Genomic DNA, 19,640 nt, shown 5'->3' on the forward strand with positions numbered 1-19,640 from the left:
GGGCTGCAGGCTTCAAAGCTGCTAAGCCACTCTCCTGCCCCAAAGGCCCAGTGTGGCTGAGCTGACTTTCCAGAGGGTGCTTGGCTAGGGTGAGGGATGATGGAGATGATGAGGGGAAGAACTAGGGGGCACCTCCCTCTTGAAATACAGCCACTCCAGGAGCTGGGTGCACATGGGTTAGAAGCGGCTTCCACTTGGGAAGGAGGGAGGAAGGACCCTTGGAGGTCTCTCACTGACCAGGGCTGAGACACTACCTCCAGCCCTTGCCTAGCGAGGACAGACAGAGCCTCCTAGGCAACTAGGATGCACTTGTGACCTCCCCAGTGCTACCTTTCCACCTCCTTGGAAACCTGTTCAGTTCCAACCGGCTTCCTCCAACCCCTTCCCACATTAACAGGCTGGGAGAAACAGCTCTCCATGTAGGAAGCGACCAATAGAGAAAAGGCGTTAAGTAATCCCTAGTCCACCCTCCCTCCTGAGGCTGGCCACCGTTTGAATGCCCTTTCCCAATGGAGCCTTTCTTTCGATCTCTTCCACTTGGAAGTTTCCCTCTCCCGCTTGGTTCCGGGTAACTTAAAGCCCAGTCCTTGGCAGGGAAGGAGTCAGGGCGTCTCCAGGGACGGCTCACGGCCCTCACCTGCCCAGGATTTTGCTGACACAGCCGTGGCTGACCCGCAGCTGCCGGGAGATGTCACAGGGCCGCACGCCCTGGTGGGCCAACTCCACGATGCGCTGCCTCACCACGTCGGGGAGGGGCCGGCCGTTCACAAACACCCCCCCGAGCTGGTTCACACCCCCGTGCCCTGCTGGGGAGAGACAAGAAAAAAACACAGCACCCCACACACAGTAGGGGACCGGTCATTAGTCAGGGTCCGAGGCCCGGGACGTGCGAAAGGAGCTGGCAGGGCTGAGGGGGGAAATGTTCCCGAACTCTCAAAGAAAGGTAGGGGAGTGGAGATTGGAACCCGCCCGCGGACGGTGGAGACACGGAAGCGCAGGCGCTGGGGGAGGGGGGGGGGAAAGAACAGGACACCGGGGACGAAGTGAAGGCAGGAGAGAGAAGCCAGGAGAGAGGAAGAAGAGAAAGAGGGAGAGCGGGCCCGGGGGGCGGGGGGGGGGGGAATTAATGTCAGCGGGAATGAATGCAGGGAATGGGGAGAGAAAAGGCCGGGCTGCGCGCGGAACTAGTGCGCAGCGAGATGCCGACTGCACCGGCCGCTAGCGAGAGGCATATTCGGTGTGTGCGAGGGCTGAGAGGTGGTTTTGATTTGGGGGTTTCAGGGTCCACTTGAGTCTACTCAGCCAGCATAGCCTCAAGCACGGAGAGAGGCCGTGACACACACACACACACACACACACACACACACACACACACACACACACACACACACACACACACACACCAGTGCTTCCTGCCTCTTCCCTGTATTTATTTTGAATTGGAATTCTACATCTTTCCCTGTTTGATTCTTTGCGTTTTCTGTCATAGAAATGAGAAGCATATAGTTTCCCCCTTCCCGCTCTCAAATCAAAAGTGGAAAGAAAATCAGGTTTGAAGGGGAAGACAGAAGAGGTAGTGGCTGGGGGATTTGCCGAGCTTAGAGACTGGGACCCGCCGAGCCAGCGGTGCGGCTGGCGGTGGCAGCCGCAAGAGAAAAAAGAAAAAAGAAAAGCAGGCTGCGGGGGTTCGGTGGCCAGCCGCGGTGTGCCAGGCTTTGGATCCACCGTCTAGTGCTGGCGGCACGACACAGAACTCATGGGGCACCCCCTGCACCGGCCCAAGCCAGTCAGATCGTTCTCATTTCCCAGACCTCGGTGGCCAGCCGGGAAACCGAACAGCAAAGACGAGTTCTCCGGACTGAGAGCAAGCCCTGGATTTCCAATCCAACCCAAGGCGCCCGCGCGCACCCAGCCTTGGGGGGCAAGGAGGCCACCAGGCGCCAGGTCCCAGGGCACGACCCTGTGCCCCGTTCTCCCTGGCCACACAGCAGCCTGGAAACCCTGCACCCAGAATGATCAACCTGCGAGCTCAGTTACTGATCAATCCAGACGATCAGACTTCTAGCCAACGAGTCGGGTCCTACCAGGCCAGCAACCTGCAGGCTCTGTCCTGCTAGCCTCCAGTCAATTTCGGGGAAAGCGGGAACATCCTATGCCCCTTCACTTGTCTCCCGCCTCTTCTGGGGCGACCAAGAGCAAGCCTGGGTAAAACCCCTGGGCAGGGACCTCTGGATCAGGCGGCTCGCAGTGGTTGAAACCTCTTACTTTCCCCCTACCCCTGTAGTCTCCCCATTTCCATTCCCACTCTTCACCCCTCCACTCCTTCCAAACCTCGACCATCAATAATTTAGGCCCCGGGAGAACTCGCGTTACCAGTATGAAAAGGCGGCAGCTGCGGGCAGATTAAAGATGAATAATTCAGCCTCCCCAGGCTCTCCGCACGGCCCCTCTGCCCCAATCTAAGGGGTGGGGACTGGAAGAAGCATGGTAAGAGTCCAGGGCCAGTGATCCTCCCGGAGGACCCGCGTTGAGTCGGGCTTAGGATGCGCCACAGCCACCGGCGCCGATCTGGGCCGCGGCGGCTCGCAGGCCAGACCTCGGGCCCGTGGGCCCGCGCTCTGCCGCGCTCTCGCCTTCTTCTGGCCACCTTCTACTGTCCTTGTTCCCTTTTAGGTTTCAAAGTGACTCCCAGTGGGCGGCCACTCGAAGGACCACCGGAGCAATCCGCAGGAGAGGAGAGCCAGAGCCATGGTAGCCGGCGTGGAGGCTGCGGTCTGGACCAGCACCGTGTGCAGACCCAGCTCTACTCTCTCCGAAAAGGACCCTGGCTTTCCAACCGGGTGGCTGGCGGAGATCTGCGGCGGCTTGAAGCCCGGGTGGGGTTTCTTGTGCTGATGTGCTGAGAAATATTTAGGGAAATGTATTTATCCCAGGATTTAAAAATATATATATATTCCCCTGTAACGCTAAATTCATCCCTTACAGACAAACATAGCACTCTCTGCTTGACTGTCTTGTCTCAAGCACACATAGGAACCAGGTCTAAAAAAGTTTCCTTGTGAAAAGTTACAAATTGTTCTTAATTATTAATCTACAGATAGGGAGGAGTTTTCTATTTAGAATCCTATTTTTTGAATACCCTGCTTTTAAAAAAATTTCACATATAGTTTTCCAAGCTAAGACATGACAAGAATTAAATTCTAATTGTATGAAATATTTCTCCCTTTCCTCTATTTTTCCATTCTCTCCTTTTTTCTATAAAATCCTTTCCATTTTCTTTGATTTCCTTCCTCTTGTTTTGATTTATTTCTCCTTTTCCCTCAGCATTGGCATTTGCCTTCCTTTTGTTCTTTCCCCCTTGGTTATTCTCTTTGCTGACCCCCCCTGGCAAGGGACCTGGCTGCTTGATCCTCAACAAGGAGTAGATGGCCAGCAAGAAGTCTCCAAAACTGAGACCAGAGCCCAACTCTGCCTAGGGACAAGCTTGGAAGGCTTGGATAGTTGCTCTCTCTTGGACTTCGATTTCTTCTTGAAATTCCTCTTTGTTTTTAGAGCATCTCCCAGGGCAGAGGCAGGGAAAAGTGACCAACCATCTCCTTCTGCCAACCTCAGATTCACAACTCAAAAGAGAAGGAAAGGAGGAGAGGAAAGGGCGATGGAAAAGAAAGAGGAAGGAAGTAGTTCACATCAACTCCCAAGAAGCCTTGACTAGGCTGGAAAGGCCAAGAGATCCTGAGAGCTGAGGGTCAGAAGGGGGCACCCCACCCCCATGGTCTTCTAGCCCAATTGTCCTGACACAGGGGTTGCCTGGACTGGAAGTCTCATGGTGAACCCTCACAACTCTTAAGTTTTAATAAGGTAGGGATGAGGAGGAAATATAGGGAAGGGAGGAGGCAGAAATAGGGAGAAAATACACTCACACAACACCCTGAAAACTGCCTGCCAATTAGTTTTCCAACCCAAGATTAAGAGCTGACTAGAGAGCGAGTGACTGGAGCTAGAGCCCAGGGCTGTGGATCCCTCGACCTAAGGAAAAACAGGTGAAAAAAGCAAAGCAGGTGGCGAGAACCAGGGAAGGTAGGAAGGCAGGCAGAGGGACATGCATGGATACAGAGGGCAAAAGAGAGAGAGAGACGGCTTGAAAGCACACGCAACACCATATGAGAGAAAAGGGGAAGAACGAAAGGGGGGGACCTGGAGAAAGCGCAGGGAACCGGGCCGCGCGGGAGGCTAGACAGGGTTGGAACCGCGCGACAAGGGGACAGGAGCCGGGCGCCGGTACTCACGGTGCATCGCGGAGAAGGGGTCGGCTTTGCAGTGCATATCCATGGGGAGGCAGAGGAGCGGGAGCAGCGCGGCCGCCGCCGCCGTGTCGCCTCGCAAACTCAACTTCAGGACTTGAGGAGAAAAGGGAAGGACGGTGGGGGAGGAAGGGTAAGCGGGCGCCCGGCTACTGCGGGGCGCGCGGGGACCGGGGACGCGGTGCTGCGCTCCCCGCCGGGTCTCCCCCCCCTCCCCCGGCCCGCCGGGGCTTGCAACCGCAGTGGCCGCAACTTCCCAGCGTCGGGACGCGGGGCTGGGCGGTCAATAGAGCGGTCCCGGGGTGACGGGCAGGGCTAAGGGGAACTGGGGGCTCATGGCTCGCGCAGCAGCTTGGGACCAGGGCTGAGGCCGAGCGGGGAAGGCCGCTAGCTCCGCTCCCCCTGGAACCTGGTCATCTGAGAGGCGTTGATTGGAAGAAGGCGCTGGGCGAGGGTGGCCCGAGGGCGCCGGGAGGGGAGCTGGGCCGCTCCAAGTGACGACGAGTTGGCGAAGTTGGCAGAGAAGTAGCAATCCCCGGGATGTCCGAGCGGGCGCCTGCGGGAGGGGAGCGCGCGAGCCGGCCCCCGCCCCCAGAAGAGGCAGACGCGCGCCGCGGCGGCCGTGGGGCCGGGAGGGAGGGAGCCAAGCGGCGCTGGCGGCGCTAGGCTGGCCCCAGGTGGGTTGCGGCGGCGAGAAGACTCGGCCGGAGACTGGAGCCTCGGCTCCCGGTGTGTGTCTCTCTAAAAGCTGCAAAGCCCCCTCCAGACCCCCTCCCCCTCCCCGCGCCGGGAGATGGATGACTTGTCAGACAAAGGCAATAGATTCCACCACTCTGTGATTCGCCAGCGCCGGAGCCCCGAGCTTCGGCGAGGAGGGCCCCGCGCCTGTCACTCCGGTGCTGGCGAAGGGAGGGCAGGGGTGGGGGAAACGGGAGGGAGGGAGGGAGCTAGGGGCGAAGGAAGAGGGAGGGAGAGGAGCGGGCCGGGGGTGTGGGGAGGGGGGGGGAGAGGAGGAATGAGAGCCCGAGATTAAAACTACTCGGAGAAACGAAACTCGCCGATAAGATAAACGTTAGATAAGGATAAAGCGGGGCCAGTCTAATGAATATTCAGGCTACGAGCGAAGGCCGCCGAGCGCGCCTCGCACTGGAGCCGGGCTTCTCAGTCCCAACTCGCCCAAGCCCTGCCATCCACCGGCCAGTGCCCGCCCGCCCGCAGGAGCCGCTCCGCCCCGGGCCCGGTCGGCACCTCGAGTCCTAACCCGACTACCCTTGGCTCTTGAGTTCCCTTCCGTTCCTTCCAGGTTCTTCTTCCCTCCCTCTCGGTCTCTGATCCTTCCCTTTTCGCCTTTCCCTCCCGTGATCCCCTCCAATCCTGGCACCCTCAATTCCCGTTCCAGGACAAAGTGCCCAGCAGTTTGTCCTCTGCTGTTCCACACGTGGTTAGGACCCCTCATTCTCTGGCTTTCCCTGGGTCAAAGCAGAACCCCTCTAGAGGCCTCTGGCAAGGACCCACCTGCTTTGGTGGGACCCACCCGATGGGCGGAGGAGAACCTGGGGAGGGGGGGGAGACTGCACTACTTCCTGGACCCTCGGGTAACTGGGGAGAAGGATTCGGAATCTCAAGACCGTGCGGAACTGCTGGTCGCTGGCTGCAAAGGATGCGGGAGACCAAGGCGTGTTCAAGGTTCCTTCTCCCCGGCTGGGAAGAAGAGGAGGCTGCGACCCCGCTGAGCGCCGCCTGCTTCTCGCTCTGCGGTTCCCGAGCGAGCGCCGCAAGCGCTGCACGCCGGCCTTGGCCCCACTCCTACCCCAGCCGCGGGCCCGGCCTCCGCAGCTCTCGCCGGCACCCGCTCCCCGGCTCGCTGGGGTCCGCTCGCGCACACTAGGCAGGAGAAGCCCTTTGTCTTCTAACTGGTTAAGTACAGAATATCCGGGAGATCTTTATGAAATATTTTCCCTCGTCTCATAAATCATCTTGGCACTTCAGCTGATGTTTTAACTCTCTCTCCCTCCTTTGCTCCCTCCTCCCGCTTCCCTGGGTCTACGAAAGGGCGGCTCGGGGAAGCTCGAGCCGCGCTGCGCTCGGGCTGCTGGGTTTGGGGCGCCGTCTGCTCCTGTCTGCAGCTCCTGGCACCTGGAAGAAGGGCCTAGGACTCGTGCCGCTGTCCCTTTGGCCAAAGCCTGGACACTAGATAGGCTCCAGGACCGCACCCGCTTGTCACAGCCTGACTCCTACTGGGCATCTCGGACCCTGGTTTTTCTTGGTTCCCTTTACTCCTTGGGTGGGTTTTACATCAGGCTCAGCCTCAAAGGGCTTTGAGCTTCCCACTGAGGGCTGGGTCCTGGCATTTGCCCTCCCTTCTGATTGTACGGGGCCGGGTCTGCTTTTTTCCATCTACAGAGTGACTTCGAGCGACGAAAATAATTCCCTTTCTCCCCCCACCGCCCCCCCCTCCAACCCCGTCATCCCATCCCAGCCTCTGTCCGCACTTCCTTTGGGTAGCGAAGCAAGATTCCCTGAATTGAAGGTGCTGGGTCCAACCCCGAAGGCCAATCTCTTCCTCTCAAGGCCTGCAGATGGCGCTCCGGGGTTTGCTTTGGCCTCACAACCCCACGAACTCGTACTAAGTTCGAGTGGAGAGAGAGAGAGAGGAAGAAAAAAAAAAGGAAAACAAGAGTTCCTGTTGCCTAAAGGGTACAGTCCCCAGCCTGGGAGGCAAGAGACTCTGGAGTGATAGCTGGTACAGACTTGGGCTTCCTTGGGGAAGGTAATTAACCCAGAATTGGAGGTAGGAGCATTGAAGAAGGGTCCTATAGAGAGGAGCCAGTCTTTGCCCCCAGGTTTTCATATGTTGGCCATCCAGTAAATTAAGTCTTAGGAAGTCTGAACTCTGGGAGGGACCAGCCTGTGGGTGGAATCTCTCTTGCAGAATCTAAATAGATTTAGATGTTTCTGGAACGGTGTTGTACATACTGTGAGCAGAGACAACAGACATTTCATGTATTGGGAAGGTGCTTCCACATTTTGTAAAGAAGCAGACTAGCAATGCACACAGTGTACTGGAAGTTGCATTTCTATACCTCTCCTTCCCATACAACCTCTCAGGAGTGGTGAACCATAATAGTCAAGAGAATTCTGGCATACTCCCTGCTCTTGGTACACCCTTCCCAGCACTACACTATCTGGACACTCACACCAGACACAAACCTTCTGCAAGGCCAGCCCCTGGCAGCTTCTTCCTTAAGTCCCTGGGCCTAGAAAGTCAAAGAGGAAAAAAAATATATCAACGAGCAACACTCCCTGATCATTTCGAAGACCTGTTAGCCAACACTATGCCTTCTCTTCTAGGCTTTAGGATGAAGGGCTGACGTGCACATTTCTCTCATTACTGATCTCTCCTTCTATCTCCTTTCCTGCTCTTCTTTTTATTCTTTCTATAGTGTCTGTTATTGGGGGAAAGAGCAAGACAAGAAGAAAGAAGAGGGAAGGGGAAAAGAAAAAGAAAGAAAGAAAACAACCCAACCCCAAACACAACCAGGGCTCCAACCTGTCAGGGTTGGTTGCTTTTCCGTCTGCCTCTAAATGAACCTTTTCTCTCTGGTGTTTTCAAAGCGGCCCTTCCACCCCACCCCACCCCCAACCTAGGGGCATTTACACTTCAAACAAGGCACCCGCCTCCCTGCGGAAATTTAAAGGCAAATAAACTTTTGGGGAGTTGCTCTGATACCCATCTCGGGATTTGCTTCATTAGCCGCCTCTGTGCATCTGATCTGCCCAATAAATCTTCCTTGTGGATCTCGGCTCCTTCGCCTTCTTTGCTCCCTTCCCTGCCAAGCTCGCCTGGCGCCTGGCGTCCCCCACTACAACCGCCTCCCTTACGGGCTTGAGTCTCGGGCTGGACCACGCCTGCTCGGCCTGAGTGAAGGTCTCTGGGAAGCAATGGTCCCCAATATGTATCCTCGATCCAATATACCTATACATAGGTGCCCTAAGCCACGAGTGATTTTTTTTTGCGAGATCTGTGTGCCTGCCTTGCATCGATCCTGTTCGGTACTTCCCCCCGCCCCCCCCCCATGTTTCTTTAGACACACTGGTGCTTGGTTTCCGGTTTCCAGGTCCCTGGCCTAGAGCTTTCTGCCCAGGCGAGAAGAGGCAAAGGCGAGGCTACTTCCCCTCTATCTGCTGGGCGCTGAGCCGGGGCCTAGGCACCCAGCCCAGAGCAGTGCGGAAAGGGGGAGGGGATGAGGGGACAGGAGGTGGGTGTCTAGTAGAGGTTTGGGGTTGCAGCGGAGCATCCCAGCTGTGCCCCTCCCCCGCGGCCTGGGCCTGCCTTCCTCCTTCCATCTCCCAGAGAGCAGCTCGGGGAGCTAGGGACAGGACTGTGAGCGAGGGGATTAGAAATTCCGAAATTAAGTGTATCTCCCCAGGAAATGCTCCCTACAGCGCGGACCAAATTAAACGCATTAAAGTTGGGGGTGGGTGGGAGGGAGGGAGAGAATCCGTTTAGAATCCAGGGAGAAAAAAAACTAGTCCGAAGGGAAGAAAAGAAGAGACCGAAGAGAGAAGAGAAGTGAGCAGCTGCTCCGCAGCCGAGCTCCTTGTCTGGAGGATTCCCAGTTTTAGAAGTCACCACCACCGCCATCAAAAAGAAAGAAAAGTTCTGAAGATCAAACTCGGGGCGGACTCCTGAGATCCATTTGCCCTCGGGGTCCAGTGCGCCCCGGACCGCATACCCTTGACGGCGGGATCCGGGGCAGCCCGTGTACCAACTCCGGCCCCTCTCTAGAACCGCCTGACCGGCTCCCGCTGGGCCTCACCCCTCCTCTTCCCCATTCTCTCCCTGCCCCTCCCCCTGCCTAGCCCTCTGGTCACGTTGGAGGATGGTTTTTTTTTTTTCTTTTTGGAAGAGCTTCTGGTACAATATGGAGCACCATGGGCTGCAATTTCACACTCCACAGCACATTCCCCCTAAAGCTACTTTCTTTTTTTTTTTTCATCTAAGACCCCCTAATTTCTGCTTCCTCGCTCTCTCCCTTACTCCCTCCCTCCTGGTCTCACTCATCTTGCTTTTGTTCCTAATATTTGGGCACCCCCTGGGGGGGGCTGACTCTCAGCTAGCCCCGCCTGCCGGGTCTGTTGGTCCTGTGGAGACTTTGCGCACGTGCAGGGCCTTTATCCTGACTGATCCCTCCCCCCTTTAACCCTACTTCCTCTCACCTGAGGTCCTTTCGACCTGTCCAGCCCCTTTGAGGGGGCAATGACAATGCAAGCCACTTGGCCACCAGAGCGGCCTCCTTCCTTCGTGGCACGGGGCAGCCAGGTGGCTGCTGCCGGGGAACCACTGGAGTAGGGGGCTGGGTGGAGAAAGTTAATCCAGAAGAAATCAGGCCAGCAAGTTCACAGGGTATGTAGTGGAGATCTCTGACCAAAGAGAACAAGATGAGGGGAGGGGCAGAGAGACCCTGGTACTCCTGACTCAGCTAAAGGAACCACTCTTCCACAGTTGCCACTGCCTACCAGTCCCTTTGCTTCTGTTTAAAGCCTCGGTTTTTTCACCTGTAAAATGGGGATACTTACACTTGTCCATTCTTGGAACCAACCAAGAAACATTTGGAAAAAATCAAGGTTTCTATAGTAGATGAGTCCATAGCTGCCCAGGTTTCTGAACCCCTATCCTTCCATGAAGAGGGGTGGGAGGGATCTGAGCATTTAGTCAGAGCAGGGAAGTAATGTTTTTCATTCAACTTCTGTTCTACAAAGGTTTTGTGGGATTCCTCACTTCGCTCCTTCCTGCTTTCCTCCATACAAGGATTTTTAGCCCTTTGCTTGTCACCATACCACATCCTATTCATGTTTCTCACTCTGCTCTATTCCTTTTCCTTCTCCTCCAGTCCCATTTCCTGCACACACACACACACACACACACACACACACACACACACACACACACACACACACACACACACACACACACACACCAGCCAGCCAGGTTAATTGTGGCCTCCAGTCTGGTCCCCTTCTGCCAGTCCACCAAAAACGTTGGGAGGAGCCCGCCCACTGGCAGAGACTCAGAGAAGGAAATTCCGTCCAGTCTTGTTCCAAACAAAGAGAATTGGCCCTCTCAGGACCCACAGTCCACTTGCCAAAGCTACAGCTCAGACGGGGCGGTTGGGAAAGGAGGTAGAGGGGGAGGAGGGAAGAAAGATCAGAGAGGTCGTGAAAGAGGTGCGAAGGCACTGGAAAGAAACCTGTCACTGGAAGGCCGGAAGAGCCTGGTTTGGTTCAAGCCAAAGTCTCCACCTGGCCAACTACCCTCTCCCCTCCTTCCCAAGCCAAGGTGAGAAAGTCCAAGTGAGGCTGACTGTCGATGGAAGTAATGATTAACCCTCTTCCCAGCCGGCCGGAGGACTTGGGCTCCTCGGGCTGTGACCTGTGATCGAGGGAGATGCTACTGGAGGACCCAGGACATCCTCAGTGCGACTCGCCACCGCCACTGCAACCCCAGGCCCCGGAGACGGCGGAGGGAGGGGGCAGGTGGTAGCAACAACAGTGGAAAGGGATATGAGTGCTGGGAAAGGGCTTCACAACTCCAGCTGCTGGAAACCGGGGAGAGCCAATACTCGGGGAGAGGAAGGGCCCAACGCGGGCGAGGACGAGTGGCTCCGCAGCAAAAGTTGGAGGGGGCGGGAGCACCGGGCTGAGTTTCCCCGGAGTTGTGAGCACACACCAAATCTACTGTCTCGGATCCATCCGCGGCGCGCCCGCCCTCCCTTCCTCCTCTCCCAGCAGCTGTGTGCTTGTGAGGAGCAGGAGGAGAGCGCGCCAGAGCCCGGACCGGGTAAGGCAGCGCGAGACTGGCCAGAGAGGCTGGGAGGCTGAAGGGCAGGGGCCACCGAGGCGGGGGACCGACTGCGAGGTGACTGGAAACAAAGGATCGGAGCGGAGGGGGGGGGGTTAGGGGACACGGGGCGAAAGGGACTGACAGGACAGGGAGAGCGGCCTCGGGAAAGGAGAAGGGGACTTCTCGGGACCTGCCAAGGTTTGTAGACGTCTGCCTTCACCGCTGACGCCCAGACCAGCCTTGGGACGCCTGGGGGCTCTCAGCCCACTTTTCAGTGGCCTCGGTCGCGGCGGGGGGTGTTGCTGAGGCTGTGTGCGCCAGCCTGTGTGCGCAGACCACGGTTTAGGCGGGGGGGGGGGGGGGGACGGAGAGGAGGAAGTGGGCAGCGTTTGACTCCTGTCCGGATTAACTGTACATCTCTGCCCTCCACCGTCTTCGAGCCAGAGTTTGAAACAAAAGGCGCGAACTGAATAGCCCAGAAACCAGGGCAAGGTCTCTTTGAGGGGTATGGGGCAGGGTGGGGTGGGTGGGAGGGGATGATTTTGTTTGAGGCTTTTAGGATCACCTGCATCCAAGATTATCCCAACTTTTTGTTACTGTTCCTAGAAAAGAAAAGATGTAAAGTAAAAGAGAGGAGAGGATCCCGGTCCAGGAGTTCAGGTGATGGGGTTTAGACCCCTAGCTAACAAATACTTAGAAGAAACTGACTAATGAAGGGAGGGAAGACCCTTTCAATTTCTAAATCAATTGAGAAATTTTGATATGTCTCCTTGGAGGTAGAGCGTGCGTTGGTGAGGAGCTTGTGGGAGTGTTTGTTCCAGTATCCTAAGGGTATGTGCAGACTGCGTCGAAGGGTGGTGGAGAGTTTGGGCTAACAGTTGTGTTCCAGGAGGGGCTGAGAGGACCCACATCCCCCTCCTCCCACTACCCTCAGCTGAGGCTGCTCAGAGGCCAAGGCCTCTGCAGTCTCTTCCAGCAGGGCCACCAATCAATCCTGCAGGTCAACACAGCAATTAATAACGGGGTGAGGAGGCCTAGCAAAAGGGGGCGGGAGGCATCAGGCTGTATTCCCTACTCCTACCGCCCCCCACCCCACCCCCAGGCTCGGAGGAATTGATGGCTGTATCAGGCACTGGGAGGGATCTCTAAAAAGAGACAGAGACCTGAGAACTCAGGATGAGCTCAGAGTGGGCCCAGGCTTCCAGGAGGGAGAGGCAAGGCATCACTGGCAAGGAGCTCAAAAACTGCCGGTGGGAGGGAAAGAGAGGCGAGGGAGGAGGGAGAGAGAGAGCACAGAAACAAACGTCTTATTTTTATGGTTCTGGAGGTATGGACTGCAATAACTGAAAATCACAATTGACCTAGTTGCTCATTCTTTCCCCTTACACCTTCCTTTGCCCTTTCCGGGAGTTTTTTTTTGCTGCTCAGGAACAGGCGCAGGGAAACGAAATAAAACCCGCATTTTCCGCAAACCCGGCTGCAGCGGTTGGTTGCGGCAGCATGTCTGCTAGGTACTCTCTCGCTCGATCGCATTTAGCTGTCAACATCATTTTGAACTAGCTGGATTGGGCCCAGAAGGAAGACAGGGTCTTCAGGGCAACACAGGGTCCCCAGGGAGTTGTGCCCAGGGCCAGATGTGGTTATGGAAAAGATAAAGGTAGGACAGCAGGAGAGGACATAAAAAGAGAAGAAAAGAGAAAAGGCGGCTGGGGAGGCAGACGACTTTGGGATCTAGCTTGGTGGAGGCACCTGGAAAGGAAAGGCTCTTTCCCTCTGCCTCCTGCTCAGCTCCACAGCTCTTCTCTATCCTGGCCGGGAGCGAGCGGTGCCAGCCAAGGCATGTGAGCCCTGCTCCAGGAAAGGAAATAAAGGAACCGGAGCTCAGCCTGCTCTACTGGCTTTCTGAGCCATGCACCCGAAGATCAGCTAGCCTACCCCTTCCAGGCACGGGTAAGCGCAGGCACCCCTGGCCAAGTGGCAAGTGCCAGGGTCCCATCTGGAGTAACTCGGAATGAGGAACCTTGACGGACTTACAGGGATTTTCCCATTACTCTGCTTCAAGTCTTCCTGAGGTGCTAAGGGGGAGGCTTGGATGGGGCTGTGGGAGACTAGCAACCCAGTGCATTGCACCTCAGACCCATAAGGCAGGAAGAGGTGCCTGCATGGTATGAAATGTGGTTTCAGGAGCTGGGGTAAAGGAGTCAGGGAAAGGTGGGGGGTAGAAAGGGTAGAAAGGGGTAGAAAGGGGCGTGGAGGGTAGAAGGCATCAGAGGGCAAAATAGATTCAGAGTCTGTGAGAGAGACGCTCTGTACAGAAAAAGGGGGAGAGAGGTTCCCAGGAAGGCCCAGCCATTAGGTCTGTCCTTGGGCTGCATATTTATACGGTCGAGGGGGTGCACAGATGGGCTCTCAATTGAATTCCATCTTCAACACCATCAGAGATTGATTTTGTACTCGCTTTTAATTTTGCCATAATTAATTAGATCATTACAACTGTTTGCTATTGATCTCCCTACTTAAACCTCTGGTGTGGAGGGTCTGCCCAGAGCCCTAAAAGCCCAAGGAGGCCGCAGTTGACACTCTTAGGGGCCTAGGTTCCCCAGTGGGGGCAAGACCCTGGAGGAGAATGGAGACAGCTCCGAAATTGAGCCAAGATACTAGAGCAAAAGCCATGCTGGGAGGTGGAGATAGGCTGGGTTTTCAGCTGAAAGAATTGGAACTTGAGCAGGGAGAGTTGGGAGGGGGAGAAATGAGATTTGGGGAAGGTGAGGAGTGAGGCCAGAGGTAGACCTTGACCTCTATTGAATTATTTGGAAAACTCTGGGAACCTGATCCAGTTATCTCCCTCTCTCCCAGTACTGAACTAAACTTGGGTATTTGATCCCTGCCCCCACCCCCAATATACCAGGACACCTAATGGGAGCAGTCAGAGGTGAGCTGGTAAGCCTAGGGGAGGTGGAGAAAGGCAAATAATAGAGAACAGTCATCACCTTTTGGGTAGATGATTTCAGTTTCTCCTCCCTTTCTGAGCCTGCTGGTCCCTTGCCACTTTCTCTTCCCTGAACCTGTCTTTAGAGTCTTGAGTTTGGGGACAAGGCCTTCTCCCTGCAGAGCTTAAGCACATTTACACTAGTGCTCATAACCAAATACACACGATTCTTACACACGTGTGCACACAGACTTAGGCAGTGTTTCTTGCCCACTAGACTAGGTGTCCACGCCCACACTCACTCTCCACTAGAAACCAAGGCCTACTCAACACTCCCAACTTGGGGGAAGTTTTGCAAAATACTTAATGCCTGCAGAGAAAGCAGAAAGATCTAGTCCTGGACACCCAAAAGAAAGATACACCAAGTTTTTGCCAAGAGGACAAGAGAAGTTACAAAACTCACATTTTCTAGGTGGAAAGTTTTCATTAGAAGATTCGGAGGACATCAGGAAGGAAGGCTCAGGAGGCCCAACGGGAGGGGAAAAGTCCAGAGAACCTCGGTTCCCAGCCCTTACTATTGCCGTCTGGGTCAAGCCGGGAAAGGAATGGGAATCTTGCTAGCCTCGGCCACCCCCATCCCTCCCCACCGTCACCCTTCCCCGCAGAACTGACGGGCTCCTCTGGCTCTTACCTGCCTGACTCTGTTCCATGCTCCGCTCCCCGCCTCAGCCACCAGGGCCCGGGGCTGGCTTCTCTCTTCTTCCCAAGTCTGTCAGCGCGTTTCGCCTTCGCCGCAGCCGCTCAGAGATCTGGGCGCAGCCACCCAAGACGGAGCTGCTCAGATAACCCAGGCTGCCCGCCGCCTGGGCTGTGCGCTCCGCTCGTGCCAGCGCTCACAGACCCTGCGCTCACACACCCCGCCGCGCAGAGCCACAGCCACCCGCGGAGGAGCCCCCGGGCCTCCGCCCTGCGCACACGCGCGCACTGGCACCGAGGTCCCCAGCCAGCCGCAGGCAAGCCAACACCCTCGCTGCCGCTGCCGGAGGCACCCAAAGACCGAATCGTGGGTCTAGATGCTGGCACACCCTCTCACCCCACCCCCTCTCCTTCACTGTCGCACGCTCCCCTTCATTGTACAGCGTTGCGTTCAGGGGCGTTCTCACTGTCACATATTCCACAACTTTTTGCGGAATCCCTTGCCCACGACTATCGGCACTTCCCTTATCCCACTCCGATGATCATCAGGCTCCGCAGCCTACCATAAGCTTTCAGGTCTCGGGCTCAATTTCCAAGATCTCTACAGACCTACCCTAACTTTTGCACACCACAAAGTTGTTCTTAGAGAATGGGTCATCAGTGTATTCATTGTACGGCTGGAGACCTATTCTGCTCAGGATTCTAAAGCCAACAAATAAAACAACTATAGAATAAAAGGAAAAGATCCCAGCTTCCATGGTCATTGGAGATGTGGTGAAGGCCAAGGGCAAAGGGACCAAGGCCCAATCCCTCCCACATTCACTTGGCCTGCTTGAATACTGGGCTTTTACTACATTATGGTCTCCTCACCCCAAGTCTCTTGGGTCTTGGCTTTCATCCCCTGATCAAAGCCCCGTTTTAGCTTTGTTCCATATTGTGCCTACTCAATCTGGAATTTATATCTCTTACACCTTGGTCATAAATTCTCCTTTAGACTCACAACCCACTTTTCTCATAAGCACTTGTTTGACTTGAGCTTTATCCCTACCCCCACCCCCTTCCATGAACCACGATGTTGCCATACCTAAAGTCCTCATGGTCATGGTCTCTTTCTTCATTTACACCACTTATTCTGCTACTCACTTATGCAGAGACTCCCTCTTTTTAGAACCTTGCTCACACACTAATCCTGAGGAGTGCACACAAGAAAGTGTTGGGTAAGCTCTGTGTCAGTGGAGGCTTGTGACAGCCTTCATTTCTCTCTCTCTCTCTCTCTCTCTCTCTCTCTCTCTCTCTCTCTCTCTCTCTCTCACACACACACACACACACACACACACACACACACACAGAGGCACATACTACCTAGAAAGAAAGGCTCTAAGGCAAGGGATGGGTAGGGCCCAGGTCCAGAAGACTCCTTTTGTGAACTGAAAATCAGCTCATAAAACCCCCATCTACTGACTTCCTAATCTAGAAAGATTCTGGGACTAGGGATAGGAAGTTGGAGGGGCACAAGGACCCACAGCAAAACTGAGTCAAAGTTCTTAAAATTTTCCTATAGGAATATGACTTTCTGTGCTTTCAGAGAAATCCTAGCCAAGTTAGTATCTGACTAACTTTTTTTTTTAAACAACACTGAAAACTGAACCTAAGGCCTTCCACATTGCTAGAAAAGCTCCCCCCCCATCCCATTTAATAAACTATTTTTTTTAGTAGTACTAGAGTTTGAACCCAGGGCTAACTGCTTGCTAGATGGGTGTTCTAACACTTGAGTCATGCCTCCAGCACACTAGCGTTCTTCATCTTTAAAAACTTTAATAAAAAAACTTTAATGTTAGGTAGTTGTACAAAGAGACTACAACTCCATAATATTTTTATTCTTATTGTGCTGATCCTGGAATTGAATTTAGAGCCTGGGCTCTAAGCTTTTATGCTCAAAGCTAGTGTTCTACCACTTGAGCCACAGCTCCACTTTCTGGGTGCTTTATTTTTGTTTGTTTGCTTTTTGTAGTTAATTGGAGCTAAGAGTCCTTCCCTGGGCTGGCTTTGAACATGATCTTCAGATCTCAGCCTCCTCAGTAGCTAGGATTACAAGCATGGGTCACCAGTACCTAGCCAAACATTTTTATTTTTTATTAAACAAAGCAGACCTTATTGGTGTTTTTTTTTTTCCTTTTTCATGTAACAGTGATTTTCCAACTCCAGGGCATCAAATGCTAAAAGCAAAAAAATACTTTTTCTTTTGTTAAGAAAACAAGAACAACAAATAAATTTAAATCTAGTCACACATATACAACTACCATGTGGTGAGATGCTGATGTATAATTAGCCTCTTGATGTAACTTCAGAATCACATCCAGCCAGACCTACACAGGGGTTGTGACCTGCTGAGTCACCTTTTGTTGTACAGCTTTTTGTGCCTGTTTCCTGTTTGGTAAAATGGTGATAATAATCATTCCCTTCTCCCAGATTTCTCAAGTGATAATGGGTATGCAAATGATTTATAAAATGTGAGGTGTGACCATACTGCCATCAGGTGTGCTTGTTCCTGTATTATCAAAGGCAGGAACTGAGACACAATGTCCCAGACACACATGGAAAGGGGCACAAAATGGGGAATCAGGTTATTTTAAACTGAGGACACACTCATTCAGCTCCAGGTTCCCTTCCTGCTCCTAAGCCAGTTTGTCTCAGGTACTGAACACAGGGCTCAGGTTTGAGACAGAGGCGGGGCCAGGGCCTAGGCCCTGAAGGAGGTATGGGCACCATGGTGCCAAGTAGCCCATCTTATACTAGAGGGACCGTGAGGAGGAAGGATACTTCTTAGTTTTTCACTCTAATATTCTTTCTCAGGATGCCTGCAAAATAATGCCGGCCAAGAGTCCAGCCCTGAGCCTCTCTTCAGCCTCCTCCCTCAGGCTCTGCCTCTCTTTGTCTCCTGTTCCACACTGTCTCTTGGGCCCTTTTGCTCATTGCCAGCCCCCATTGATTGAAAGTCTCTTTCAGGTTCTCCAAGGAGTCCCAGGAAAAATGATCCGCCAGCCTATTGATTCTTCATTAGAATTACATTTTCACGTGTGCTAAATTGGTTTTAAAAGCCTTTTTCTGTTGTTATTGTCTTGTCAGACCCTGCGGTCCAGGGCAAACCAAGTTTAAATGTTGTGGCTTCTTAGGGGGAAAAAAATCACCAGGACTGGGTCTGTGATTACCGGCCTTCCTGCCTTATGGTTGTCATGATGACAATTGTGATTTGGTTTAAGTATCTTTAGGAAAAGGGCCCTGTACGAGGAGGTTGCTCAGGCCATACTGGGGCTGGCTGGTGAGGGTTTTTAAGCTCTTGAAGGAAAAATACCAGAGCTGTTTTTTTTTTCTTTTCCTGGAATTAAAATTAGCACTTGAACTTGTATTAATTGCTTCTGGGACAAGTGGGAAGCAAAAGTTTTAAACATTTTATTTCCTTTTTCTTCTTACAGATTGAATGGGGAGAAATAGAAAATAAAGCCTTACTTATTCTAGCTCTATTTCATGTTCCTTAAGTAGCTGGTGTGTGTGTGTGTGTGTGTGTGTGTGTGTGTGTGTGTGTTTGTGTGTGTGTGTGTGTGTGTGTGTGTGTTACAGGGTGTTGAGAGGCACATTCTGCTTGGTAGCAGGGAAGAAGTACAGTTTCAAGGACACTGGTAATCATTATATTCTATGCTGTTTTGGGGAAAGTGACTCTAAATAAGGAGGAAGAAGAGAGAAGAGAAGGGTAGACTTAGAATGAAGGACAAGAGAGACCCAGAGAGGAAGGGCTTCAAGGCCCAGACTGGCAAAGAAAAGGAGGAGATGAGCCATGGATAGTCTAATGGACAGAGGCAGAGAAGCAAAGAGCAGAGAATAGGGAAAGAAGGAAGAAAGGAAGGAGGGAGAGAAGGAAGGAAGGGCCAGAGGAGGGGAAGAGGGAGGAGGAGAAGAAAGAGGAGGAGGAAGAAGAGGAGAAGGGGGAGGAAGAGGAGGAGGAGGAGGGAGGAAAGACAGTAGAAATAAAGCAGAAAATGGAAAAAAGAAGAAATTGAGAAAAGGAAGATATACAAGAAGGGAAAGAGAAAGGACAGGTAAGGAAAGGGAGAGAAAAAGATCTAGATAAGTGGAGAAGCAAGCCAGTCTCTGCAGCCTGAAGTCCTCCCCCTTCTCCTGGCCTGGCAGAGGTCTGGCCAGATCCAGGAATGGGCACCAGGCAGCAGCGGAGCTAGGCAGGAAAGCTGAATGTCTCCGTGATGTGTTTATCCCCTAATCAGTTCATTAGTTATAAACAACATGACATTAGAAGTTAGGAGGCAGTTGATATTAATTTTTATTTAACTAGTTGATGTTTAATCCGTCACGCCAGGCTGGGTAGCAGCGAGAAAGATCTTCCTGACACAAAACCAGTTAGAACTTCATAAGGCGCAATCAGTGTCCGCGCATTGAAACAAACAAGAGAGACAGAGACAGAGAGACAAGAGACCTAGGCAGCCCTGCCAGAGATAAGACAGTGGCAGAAAGAGACCTAACTCAAGGCAAGAGCTGGGGGCAAATCAGTTAGAAAGACTGAGTGGGGAGAAGATGGTTAGGCCAGGGGCTCAAACCCTGAACTGGGGTTCCAAGCCCAGCATAGTCACTGTCAGCAAGGCTGAGCAGGGAACAGCTTCAGAGAAGTGCCCAGGGCTCTGCCAAGCCTGGCCACTGCAATCACTAGCACCTTTGATCCAGGAATGTGTCCAGTGTCCTACAGCCTGGAAGAGAGCCAGGCCCAATGTCCGTCCCTGAAGGGGACAGGAAAGGCCCTGACTTTTAGAAACTTCCCTCTCCCAGAGCTTGAGGCAGAAAACCATCTCCCTGTCTGCTTCAG

At 53.6% G+C, this 19,640-nt stretch overlaps 1 protein-coding gene across 6 annotated transcripts in view; it reads right to left on the minus strand.

The window, feature by feature from the left end:
• Window positions 1-14,929, minus strand: part of Pax2 (paired box 2) — a 94,451-nt gene extending 79,522 nt beyond the window's left edge. For 2 of the 6 annotated variants that reach the window (XM_069995119.1, XM_069995133.1), the window contains exons 1-2: window positions 4,287-4,397; window positions 638-803 (exon numbers count right to left, since the gene is read on the minus strand). In XM_069995119.1, coding sequence (XP_069851220.1) covers window positions 638-803; window positions 4,287-4,329 — 209 coding nt within the window. In that variant the 5' untranslated portion in view covers window positions 4,330-4,397. Of the gene's footprint in view, window positions 1-637; window positions 807-4,286; window positions 4,398-4,710; window positions 5,634-7,511; window positions 7,529-14,765 lie in introns of those variants that run through there. The other 4 variants (XM_069995140.1, XM_069995156.1, XM_069995148.1 and 1 more) reach the window with 4 other exon arrangements.
• Between the last annotated feature and the right edge of the window lie 4,711 nt (window positions 14,930-19,640).

The sequence above is a fragment of the Dipodomys merriami genome, unplaced genomic scaffold, assembly GCF_024711535.1.
Source record: "Dipodomys merriami isolate MVZ:Mamm:240054 unplaced genomic scaffold, mDipMer1.0.p SCAF_102, whole genome shotgun sequence".
NCBI classification, from domain to species: domain Eukaryota; kingdom Metazoa; phylum Chordata; class Mammalia; order Rodentia; family Heteromyidae; genus Dipodomys; species Dipodomys merriami.